The sequence below is a fragment of the Corvus cornix genome, chromosome 2, assembly GCF_000738735.6.
Source record: "Corvus cornix cornix isolate S_Up_H32 chromosome 2, ASM73873v5, whole genome shotgun sequence".
Lineage (NCBI taxonomy): Eukaryota > Metazoa > Chordata > Aves > Passeriformes > Corvidae > Corvus > Corvus cornix.
The window spans coordinates 29883718-29896018 of record NC_046333.1 but is presented as its reverse complement, the minus strand read 5'-3'; the positions used below and the strand labels follow the sequence as shown (position 1 = coordinate 29896018).

General features: G+C 41.5%; 1 protein-coding gene across 3 annotated transcripts in view; it reads left to right on the top strand.

The window, feature by feature from the left end:
* Positions 1–334: 334 nt before the first annotated feature.
* The window catches only part of UBP1 (upstream binding protein 1), a 36033-nt gene continuing 24066 nt past the window's right edge, over positions 335–12301 (top strand). Inside the window, exons 1-2 of one of the 3 annotated variants that reach the window (XM_039549845.1) lie at positions 335–885; positions 10100–10251. In XM_039549845.1, coding sequence (XP_039405779.1) covers positions 773–885; positions 10100–10251 — 265 coding nt within the window. In that variant the 5' untranslated portion in view covers positions 335–772. The remainder of the gene's footprint in view (positions 886–10099; positions 10252–12301) is intronic. The other 2 variants (XM_039549844.1, XM_039549846.1) reach the window with 2 other exon arrangements.

Below are 12301 nucleotides of genomic sequence, written 5' to 3'. Positions count from 1 at the left end.
GGGGCGCGCGCTCCCGCCATGCCGCGGGCCCGGGGGCGGAGGGACGGGATCGCCCGCGCTCGTCAGCGCTGACGTCACCTGGCGTGAGGAAGTGCCCCCTCATTGGCCGGGCTTCCCCCTCACCCCTCCGCGCCCGGCCCTGATTTGCCGTCCCGGCGGGGCCCAGCCAATCGGCGGCGCCGAGCGCGGGCAGGCACCGCCCCGGCAGGCGCTCGGGGTGGAAGCCGCCGCCATGTTGTCGTGAGCAGCGGCGGCGGCGGCGCTGCGGGACGCGCCGGAGCGGCGGGCGCGAGCCCCCGGGGCGGCCGTGACCTCCGGCGGCGGCGGCGGCGGCTCCTTCCCGGCGGGCGCCTGCGGTGTTGCTGCTGCTGCTGCCGCCGCAGCCTCCCCCTGCGAATGATGCGGCGGGAGGCGCCGCTGGGCTGGGTCGGAGCTCGGGCGGCGGCAGAAGCGGCGGTGGCGGCGCTGGGCAGTGTCCGGTCGGAGGAGGAGGCGGCGGCCGCCCGGTCCCCAGCGCCCAGCGGCGGCCGGGCGGGCGCAGGATGCTGAGAGCGACCCCGCGCCCTGGTCGCGCCGCGAGGAAAGGGCCCCCCCGGGGCTGAGCGCGGAGTCGCCGCTGTCCCCCCGCCCCGCACGTGCTTTCCCTCCCTCTTACCCCGTCTCCTCCAGCCCCCTCGCCTTCCCGGCACCGCCTCCCCGGCGGCGCCGGTGCCGAGCGGCTCCGCCCCGTCCGGCTCCTCCCGCGGCGGGAGCGCGGCGGGGCCGGCGGAACATGGCGTGGGTGCTGAAGATGGATGAAGTGATCGAGTCCGGGCTGGTGCACGACTTCGACGCCAGCCTCTCCGGCATCGGGCAGGAGCTGGGAGCCGGTGCCTACAGCATGAGGTAACTCGTCCCGCAGCTCATCCCCGGCGCTGGGCGCCGCATCCCCGCCGGCTTCCTCGGGCCGCGCAGCCCTGGCCGTGCCGCTGGGCACGCTGCGCGGGAAGGAGCCGGGGTTTCTCCTTTTCGCCCTCTTTTTTTTTTTTTTTTTTTTATTGCGAAAGCTTTCGCAATAAAAAAAGGAGTGGGCACGTGTCGGAGGGGCTCCCGCCCTGCCCTCCCGTGCTGCTGGCAGGTGGCCGCTCGGGAAGGGCGGGCAGCTGCCGGTGCTGGGGTGCTGTTCCCTTTATATGCGAAATCCCTGCCCTAAAACTGACATTTCGCTGTCTCTGTGGGATGTAACCGGACCCTACGTTCCAAACGATATCATCTTATACTCGACAAATGCAGTTCTTGTTCATAATGAACAGTAGGTGTTTTCTGCCGGGTTTAAAAATGTTCTTTCTCGAGCAGGTGAAGGTTGTCGTTAATAAGGTAGTAGCATGGTTGTACTTTATTCCCTCTGTTTATTCTGTATTTCTGTGTAGTGATGGGGTTTTCTTCTATGTAGTATGGCTTTAGTGATGGGGACTTGATCTTGCCGTGTAGCTCTTTCTGTTCATAGTCAACTTGGCGGTTTCCTTACCTTTTGATCGTTTTCCAGGTTTTACAAGGTTAGAGTGTTTGAGTAGCGTTTGGATGTCCCTTTTCGAAGCTAAGATAAAACTGTACTTGTTTGAGTAAATTTTATCTCGCTCGTGGGCGGAATGTGTGGATTCCTGAGTGACGAGTTAGAGGGGAAAAGAAAAACTGTTTTGGAGGCACCGAGAGACATTCTAAGTCCAAGGTGTTCATCAGGGTTAGTGTTTTAAGTCTGGAGAAGTAAAACGGTTGCGTTTGATAGTTGTGATGGCCTAGCCTCTATAAAAGGCGCGTTCTCTATCAGGGGAAACTGAAACTTGCACGTGACCACAAACTTCATCTATTATGTGTATTTTAAGGCAGTACTTCCCAGGTAATGTTTGGAAGTGCAGTGTCTTTGCTGGAAATTACAAAAAAGGGCTTCTGCTGGATAGAAATGAGGACCTTTCTGATAGTATTTGCTATTGCGAGTTCAGTGAGTTTATGGTGGGACATGTATTTGATGGGGGTTTTGTTCTGTGTGGGTTTAGGGTTTGGTTGGTTTTTTTGTTTGTTTGTTTTGTTGGGTTTTTTGGTGTTTTTTTTTGTTTGGTTTGGGTTTTTTTAAAATTAAAAATAAAGTTGAGAGCTTGCCAGTTCAGAGAACAAGGTGATTCATCTCTCTTGATGAGAATACTCTTGATTTTATATTCAGCTTATCTGGATTTTGTCCCACTTCTGTCCCATTTCTGTCTCAGCAAACCTTCAGACATTCATCCCATGAAGTGGCATGCCAGGTTTTTGTGGGCAGCTGTGTGGTTGTTGCCTGGATGGCTTCTTAGTGTGCAGACACCAATGGAAAGTGCATGTGCTCCTGTTCAAGAACTGCTCTTCTCTATCTCAATTCAGTTCTTTCTGGGATCTCTTATGATAAAAAATTTTGCGTTTTGACTGTTAGATTTTTTTTATATTTTCTTGTGTTTTCATAACTTCATTTCTTATCGCAGTAATGCGCACACTTCAGTTTCTAGGAACTGTAAGAATTATCATCCTTACCGTTGTTGGATATATTGTTTTTTCTGGTCCTATCGTCTTATGGTGGGTAGCAATCCTAAGTGTCTTTTTGATACATATGCCTATTAGGACATTCTGAATTAGCACAGAAAGAGTTGTAGCCATTAAAAACAGCACTGAAAAAGTAATATTGTATAAGCTAAGCTATATATTTGTCTTGGATCTTGTTACACACTTTGTCTGCAGTGTATTTTTGGAAAACTTACACACTAGTAGTAGTAGTTTTTGTAACTTTAATCATGGACCCCACAGTTAAAGGGATCACCTAGTTGCCATTAGTGTTTGCTGAATTCAGAGTGATTTTCAGCTCACGTGTAAGTTATTCTATGTATTGGTTAGATTTGTAGTTTAGAGAAATTATGGTCTGTTCAGTGATGTGAGAGGGGAGAACCAAGAGAACTGGCAAAGCATGAACAGGAGAGATACTGCTCTGTGACTGTTCAGTGTGCCAATAGAAGTTAATTACTTGTCACTTTCTTACAAAATAAGATAGAAGAAAATGAAATGTTGCCTAGAGGAGAGTGCTGGGAGAGCTCCTCAAGGTATATGCCCCTTTGATTTTGTTAGGAAGATCTGCATGTAATTCTTCTAACTATTGGGGTTATATATAAAGGAGTTGATGCTTCCTGGCAATGATGATGAGTCAGTGCCCTTAGGTAGAATATATGGCATTACTCCTGTGCTTATTCTTACTAAGAAAGTTGCACATGATCATTGATCGTCAATCCATTGTAGGATTTTTGGGGTTTTTTTAGAAGGCAGCTAAATGCCTCCTAAATTTCCCTGCGGATTCACATGGTTTTATATAGTTTTCAAAATTTGCTTATAAAGCCTTGAAACCCATTTTTTCTGATTGCTTTTCTAGCATCTTCTCATGCAATAAGAATCTGCCTATAATCACAAAATTAAATTCAGTTGATAATAACAGTTGTCAGATGTGTCAAATAACACCTGCACCAAAACCTATATAAAAACATTGTACCCCTTAGTGATAGTGAGTTTTGAGTTAATTTCAGGGAGTTAATGTTAATTTCGGTTGATAATGACACCCATCATGTTTTCTTATGAATCCTTCATAATAACCATTGTAACACAACAGCAGTTGTGTACTTTCGAGGACCAGTGATGGTTGCTATGCACTGCTAAAAAATGGAGGCTATTTAATTGATAAGACAAGTTTCAAAGAACCGTCTGTCATCTTTCTAGCAGAATTCCATTTTTCATCTAATGAATTATTAGATTAATGAATCAATATAAATTGGGTTAATTGAGCATTAATAGACAGAAAAATACCTTAATGACTGAATTTTTATGTGTAATCTGGAAGCTTGGTATATGGATTTATTTAAATGCTTGCAGTTCCAATGGTGTTTGTAGTGCTACAATTCAATCCTGTCATGGGGAACTTGATACTTATTTCAGGAGTAGCTGCTTTGGTATGTATTTGTAGGTTAAAACCTGGAGTTCATCAAACTAGGTTTAAAAAAAAAGACTTTTGGTTCTGAAATGGGAAACTCTCTACAAAAGACTATGAAAATATATCCAGACAATCCTCCACTTTTGGAGAATCAAGTCAGTTTGACTCCGCTGCATCTCCCGAGCACTTAATTGTCTTTGGTCTGCTGCCTTGGTTGAAAAGAAGGAAAGCCTAATGCAGTCTTCAGTCTTGTTTCCTTACTGTGCTGTGGGATGGTGAGAGGACTTTGTGTACCACCTCTCAAGCACAGTTCAGGCTGAAGTAACCCTGAGATGGTCAGTCAGGAGTTAGGGGAACATTGTCTTACAACTTAGAGCTCTCTTTTCAGGTGAAGAGAGGGAGAGTGTTGTCTTCTAACAGCTTTTGGGTCCCTGACATCCTTTTTTGGCTTCTGATAAACATGATTGGGTCACAACAGTTACTGCCTTAACTTCCTAGTTGCTGTGCAAAACCAAATAAGAGTTATCTCATTCACACCCTGGTTTTGGCTGCTGTTACATTGTGACAGACAAAATTGCTGTTTATGCTTCCCCTAATGTCTCCCACACTTTTAAGACTTTACTGCTGGTTATATAGGATTTTTGAAAGAGGAATACTTACTTAAGGTATCTTGAATTTTTTCTTTTTCTTTTTTAGATGTACATAGTGTTTTCTGCAGGATACATTATAAAGCTTCTGTTTCACTGGTCTGTTCTATTTTTTTATACATTGCTCTGTAGAAAAAATAATTTTCACTGACATCTACACTCTAAAATAAAATGCTTTGTACTGATTAGAATTGGAGCTTGATTCTTTGTGTAAGCGCACAAATATGTAAATGCCTCTCAGGAAATAGGCATTTGAAGAAAAAGAGAATCCACAAACCTAAGCGTCCTTGCTTTGTTACCACAGATAAAACATGTTGAAAGATAAACCTCATGTTCTAGGTCATTGACATTGGCTTTAGGGTTTTTTGTTGTTGTTTTCTTTTCTTCCAAGTTGAGTGTGTGAATACATTACAAAAAGTTAGGGGCCAGTTTAATTTTTAAGGGAAAGACTTCAAAGTGCAGAACTGTCTTTGTTCCCTGTCACGTCTCGTGTTGGAGTGACATACCAGATTGAGAGCAGGGCAGCAGGTCTGCCTTCGTTTGCTCTTCGGGTGTTCTCCTATGTGGGAGCTGTCTGTACTGGAGCTGCTGCAAGTTAGAGCAGCTGCCTGACCTCCCTGTGTCAGAGGAGTGGATGCGAAACTGTGGATTTGTTGTGGTGAACATTCTTACTTCTTTTCCTTGGTAGGAAGGACACAGGTTTTGGTTTTGGCATTTTCTTCTTTCTTTGATTGGTGGTTTCTTGTATTTTGTGCCAGACTCCTCTTGAATTGAAACCTTTCACCATCTGAGTTTCTGTGTGAGGGTCTGTGGGATTCCTAGGAACAGCATTATGTTTGCACCTGTTTCTCATTCATGTTGGACTTCTTGGATGGCTGCTGCAGAGAAATTTGTTCCCCAGAAATGAATTCCAGGGGTCTTGCGTCCCATCAAACTTGTTTCTGTGGACATAGGGAAAGTGTTAGGAAGCATCAGGTCTCCCATTGCCTTGCATTTAAGGCTTGCTCCCACCTCTGAACAGTTCAGAGCTTGGCTTTGAGATCATAGCTCTTAATTCAAATACTGCTTGAGAAACATTTTTCTTAAGGTATTTGTCCTCGTAAAAACCATGCCTTAAAGTTTCAAAAGGCCTGTGTGTTCTTGGGATGCTTTAGTACTCACACCCAAGAGTATACAATCCAGAAGATAGATAAGGCAGATGATTGATGGAACATCAGTTTGAATTTTGATGACATAGTAGTTTCTGTTCTTGTAAGGACAGGAAGTTCTTCATTTATTTTTTGACCATATTATTATTATTAGGGAGGGGTTTTTTGTATGTGTGTGTTAGGCTTTTTTTAAAATGCTTTGGACAAAGTGTGGAAAGAGGGTTTTAAATTTGTAAGGAAGGTGATTTTGAAGGCTTACAAACATTTCACAAGCATGGGGGGATAAATTACATTTTTCTTGGTCTTTTTGTACTATGCTCATGTAAGCTACATGACATAGGATAGCTTCTCATATGTGGTGGATCCTACTGGATGCTTTAGTTCAAGCGGTAACATTCACCTTGCTGCTGCTTCTAAGCTTTCCTGCTTTTGTATGGTCATGTTTCATGTATTCACCTCTGTAGCATGAGTAGCTAAGACTTGTGATGGAAGATATGTTTACTGCCTGCATTTGGGGTGTAATTAAGACTGTTTCTGTTGGGTTTTTTTTCTGGCTAAATTTTCCTCCTCCCTGTGGGAAGAAAAGAATGCCTTTTGTTTGAATGCTTTAGATAACACATTCTGAGGAACTGAACTAAGACTTTTCTTACTAGAGCTAATAATTTCAAAGTCTTGGTCTCAGGGTTCCTTCCATCAGGAGAGTAAACCTTGGCAGATGGACTTTCTCAAATGATACCGAAAAATACAACAAAAGATGCTACTTGTCCTTCAAAATGTTACTACTCACCCATACATCAGCTTGCTGGTGGTTCTAAAGTTCACTTAAATGAGACAAGTGAAGTAAACAAGTTTTCACAAGATCAAAAGTTAACAATGGCAAAAAAAGAATAGAATCAGTCTCTTAAAGCGCTCTGTTCTCCTGTAGTCTGAAATAATGTCAACAGTAGCTATTTTGGAACAGTTGGATTTTCGTCTATCTGGGCTGCTCTGTCAGTGGGCACTTCACTTTAGGTAAGAGGTTCTTTGCTGTGTGAAATAACTTAAGCAAAGCTGGCACTACAAGTGCCTGTCTCTAATCTCTACTGGACTAGCAAAAATAAGATTTCACCAGGTGAGTAGGAAAATGACTAAAGGATGCCTTACGTAAGTATACACAAACACGGAGGCTGCCAGGGATTGACTGTGGGCACATGATTTGTACTGCTGGGCCATTGTCTCATTATAAATGCAGAAATTGTAACGGAGGTCTGAGGGGAAGAAGGCTGGAACTGGCAAGGCTGATCTTCTCTGGGTTGTGTTTGTTTGTTCGTGGGATTTCCTTGCATTTTGTTTGGTTTTTTGTTTTGTTGGGTGTTAAAATAGAATCACTGTAAGATTAGAGGTGGTAAAAAGATTAAGCATCCCCATAGTTTCTGGGAATGTGATTGATACAATAGCATATATTATATGCAGTTTATCATTTTTAGCTTAAGTAAAGAGCACTATTAAAAATATTATATTTCTGTTTCCCATCGGTTTCCTTCTCTGAATTATGAGCAGTCTTTGCATCTTTTCTTCAGTTGTGCTGCATGAGCAATGAATTTTATTTTGTAGAAAATGCTTGTCACTGTGAAATATAGGTAGTCCCTATTTAAACTGACACTTCAGGTCTTAATTTGAAATACTTTACTCATACCTTATTGACTGTTTTAATTGTCTGCAGCTTTGATCTGTTTTTAGATGGGGAAAGAGCATATGTTGAAATGAGAGAAACACTGGTATTTCATTCTTTGAAAGTGAATGAGTCAAAATGTTATTTAAATGGTATTTAAAGATGCTCTGGGAAGGAGTTTACATTGCATTGGCTTCTCTTTTCCTTTGGAATGTACTAGTACCCAGAAGACTTTTGTAAGAGAAATTTGCCTTTTGCTGTCTTCTGGAATGCTTTTTGGAATGGTGGCATTTAAGAATGAACATTAAGCTCTCTTTACAGCTAAATTGTAGGGTTGTAGAGTTGGATGTCTTTATTTCTCCTTATTCTAGTGGCAGTTAGTCATTATGCTTTGTGTTAGCAAAAGCTGGTTTAAAGCTGCCTAAATTGGTGTAGTTGTAGGCTTCCAGTGCTGTGTCTCTTATCTAATTCATTAACCACATCATGCTTTTTTAAGCCAGACCAGCTACATTTTTAACTTTAAATTGTGAGTGGCAAATGAAGGCTTTAAATATATTTTTCATGAATACACAGAAGACTTCTCTTTAATCTTGTGTGTTATGTGAAGGCAAGTGCTGCAGAACTTAGTAGAGGATTACAGGTAATTTATTTGGTGAGGTATTTTGCATGCCGTCATTGTTGCACTTTGACTTGTGTGTGTATTTTAAACATTGCCATTGTTTCCGTGTTCTTGCCATTTTAAAGTTCCTCCTCATAAAAGCACTCGTGTTGTGTGTGCCGAAGTGTGTGGTGAGCATGGGTTCCTGGTGTAGCCGTCCTGTCATGGGACCACGCTTCCCTCAGCTTGTCACGGCGCTCCCTCTTGTGTTGGGCTGCTCCTGCTGCCCTCCTGACTGACATCAGGGCTTGAAGCATCTCCTTGTTTCTTGTGAGTCATCCTCAGGGAGCAGTCACCAATCTATGGATTTTGCTGTCCTACTCACGGATCCTTGTCTCTGTATAAGTAAACTCTTTTAGGGGTGTCCACTTATCCTAAGTGGTTATTTCACATCTTCCTTGGCACTTACTTAAGTCTTCTCTGGGCTCCAGTTTGGGGAGATGACATCAGAAGTAGTTAGGACACAGTTCAGTAGGCTTGTAATGCTGTTTTGGACAGTGTACTGCCTTGTCCTGCTTGCATCAGTCTTTGTAGCATCTCCTGTGGTTTCTTCCTAGTAAAAGGGAACCTGTATGGGTGTCTTTTTTTTGGTCTCTTTTTTTAATTCCAGCTGGCTTTTTGGGGAGACATTGTCCAGTCTCTACCAGGTAGAGACAAATTTCTTAGACTTTTTCACCCTTCCTAAATATTTTCTTGTTCCAACATCTTCAGGTAGCCTGGGGAGTGACATCCCTTATTGAATGTGGCACTTGCTCTGAAAGAAAAGTTAGGATGTTCCACCTCTACTCTGCATATCTAAGACTTAAGTAGACCAAGTCTTACTTTCTAACCCTATGTGACACAAAAATATTGGCTGCCATTTCACTTTTTGAATTTATTATGATACATTTTTTTGATTCTTCAGATATGCGCTGGAATTCAAGAGGAATTACAGAGTTCTCTTTAAATAAAGCAAACTCTTGCAGAAATGAGGAACAGTAAAAATAAGCAGTTTTACTTCAAAAAATTTAGGGTACAATGTACAAAGAGTAGTGCAATACAGACATTTATAATTGTTTTACGAAATATATTGAATCTATGTTTGTGATCAGTGCAAGAGATACAAACAAGATACATGTTGGTTAAAAACTGAATGAACAGGTGAGGGGGTGTGAGATCTTAGTTCGCTTTAGAAACATTTTTAAAGAAAGTAGTAAGGATCTGCAGATGATTTAATCATCAACGAAAATTCAGTGCAAGGCAAACTCTTAGAATTTTAATTTATGAAAGATTTCTGTATGCAAGGAAAATTAATCTATTGCTAATACAGATTACTAATTTCTGTAGAAAGCAGAATATGTATTTGCTAGTTGTGGTGAAGCTTTCTTACCACAGCTTGTGGACAACATGGATTACTCTTTATTCTCTAGAAACTTAGCATTTCCGAAGTTTTTCTGGTGGTTGTGAATCTTAGATAAGTGAAGTGAATCTTAGCATAAACTTTCTATAGCTTATGTTTTGTGAATCTGCCGCTTAATAATTTTTGGGCTAATCAGTGTGCTAAAGCCTAAGAAAAGATTGACAATGCCAACAGAATTAATAGGTTAGATATAATGGTACTAAATGAGAAGAGAGATACCTTGCCCGTGTAGGTAACTTACTTTGGGGAATACATTATTTCAAAGAAGAAAATAAAAGCCTTGCTTTCATTTGTGTGTTTATTAGGAAAGCTTGGCTGTGTTGACAGGTGAAAAGTTGAGAGAGCTGAATTTTTTCAATGGAGACAAGAAAAGAAAGATTAAATTTTCAGAGGATCAGCACAACTGTTTGTCTGCTTAGGTTCCAGGTTTATGTATCCTAGCCTAAAGTTCTATCAGAAAATGTTTTGGATACTGCTGATATAGATTTTACTAATAAAATGAGTAACAAAATTCTGTGTGTATTTCACTGTGCATTTCTTTAAGTCGCAAACAACTTTTTTTCTTTAACTTCAATCCAAACAGCGCCAACAGTCTCAAAGTTGTTTTTTATTTTTCTTTTCAGTGATGTTTTGGCACTGCCTATTTTCAAACAGGAAGATTCCAGCCTTCCACAAGAAAATGAGACCAAACATCCACCTTTCCAATATGTTATGTGTGCTGCAACATCTCCAGCAGTAAAATTATATGATGAAACTCTCACATACTTGAATCAAGGTTGGTATACATATGTGGATGTGGCTTGTGGTGCAAGTCTGAAATTGGAATGGTATTTCATGTTTTGATACATTGTATATATCCAAAATAAATGCATGTCAGAAATGAGGTTGGATACCTTACTAGCAGTCTTTTTTTGTCCAACTTGTAGGCTCACAGCTATAGTATGGTGTTACTTCCCCTTTGGATTCTGGTGGGGTGGGTTTTTTTTTTTCCTTTGTTGGTTTGAGTTTTGGGATTTTTTCCTGTTGTGTGTTGCCCCTCTCCATCCCCCTCATCCCCCAATAAAATCAAGCCAATAGAGCTTTTAGGAGACAAATTTCAGGTAGTAAAGCTGAAAATTCAGGACTAATTTTGCATTTCTGTTTAAATTTGATTGATAAGAGCAAGTTAATTGGATATTTGCTTGAGGTACACACAAACAGCCCTCAGAAGTCATAATAAATGTTAAAATGTCGGTTCCTGAACAAGAAGTGTTACACAAAAGATGCCTCTGTAATTGCTCTCAAATTAGCCAGACATGTCTGTCCAGAACAGTATTATGTTTGAACATGAACACAAGTGCAGTTACCTTTGGAGTTTGTGTCTATTTCATTGTTCCTGTACATTTATCAGAAATTAACTAGATAAATACTTCATGTGAATCAGGCTGGGTTTTTTTCCTCATAGCTTGTGGTTAATTTGCATGAAAATTGATTTTTTTTTTTTTTTTCCCCCTAGAGAGAGAGCACTGACTGCTGGGTAAAATAATCTGAATGAAGTCATTGCCATATGATAAAACCTTCCTCACCTCTGAGAATTACATTGGTGTCCTAAGTTTAGTCAGCTAGTATTCTAAACTCAAATAATTTGTCATTTGTTTTGGACCTTATCAGTGGCTTTGTACCCTCCCAGCCCTTCATCCCTCTCTTCTGGCTCTAATGCCCTAGGATCTCCATTCCTGTATCTAGTTCAGCTTTCTTTTCCTTGTGGGTTTTGACTCGAAATCTCAATAGACTGTGCTGTAATTTGAAGACAGAGCACAAGGCAGCAGGCTGAAGGAAAAAAGTGCTTGCCATATTGCTTCTGAGAACAGCTTGCCATTTAAAGTGGCTGTGTCTAAAATGACTGTAAAATGTTTCATCTGTCCTTGAAAATATCTTTTAATATAAAGATTTCATTGGCAAAGAAGTTTTGGTGTTTTTCAGTGTCCTGGGTAACTTTTCCTGATGTTGAAAAATGAGGACATTGGTATAACCCCTTTCCTTAAATAAATATGGGAAGAAAAAAGCCGTTGGCCAACTTCCTTTCTGTGCTAGTACTTCAGACAGAAAGACAGTACATTTACTGCCCAGGTTAAGACCTTTTCATGAAAATTTCTCTACTAGCTAGTTAATGTGTGTATATATATGTATATACCCAGAGGATGGTTGGGCATTGGAACAGCTCCCCAGGGAAGTGGTCATAGCACGAAGCCTGACAGTTCAAGAAGCATTTGGACAATGATCTCAGGCACATGGTGTGACTCTTGGGGTGTCCTATGTAGGACCGGAAGTTGGACTCAATGATTCTGGTGGGTCCCTTCCAACTCAGCAGATTTTGTGATACATGAAAAATGTTGTGAGACTTGATTTCTTTCATACTGAAGGCAGTTTAAAATAAGGATCGGTTTGCAGCACTGAGTTGTGCTGATAGATACATTTATGTAATGAGTTGGATTGAGTCCTCTAGCAAAAGAGTAATTTATAATCTATATCCTGGTTATTCAGCTATCTGGTTTCTAGTTTGGCCCCATTTTCAGGCAGTGTCTTGCCTTAAATAATTTTCAAAAGGAAGTACCCTCTTTAATTTCGTCAGCAGTTGTTTTAGTTTCCTGGTTTGGGAATATCAGAAGCAGTGGGAATATTTGCCCTGTCTGTTAAGCTGTGGTGACATTCCCTAAGGCAATGCTTAAACAAGTCCTGACTTTACCCTCTGTTAGTTTTTTAATTAGTATAGCTAATAGTGTCACTCAGAGTTCAAGGAGCATCTGGCTGATGCTCTTAGTCATGTGATTGAGGTTTTGGTAGTC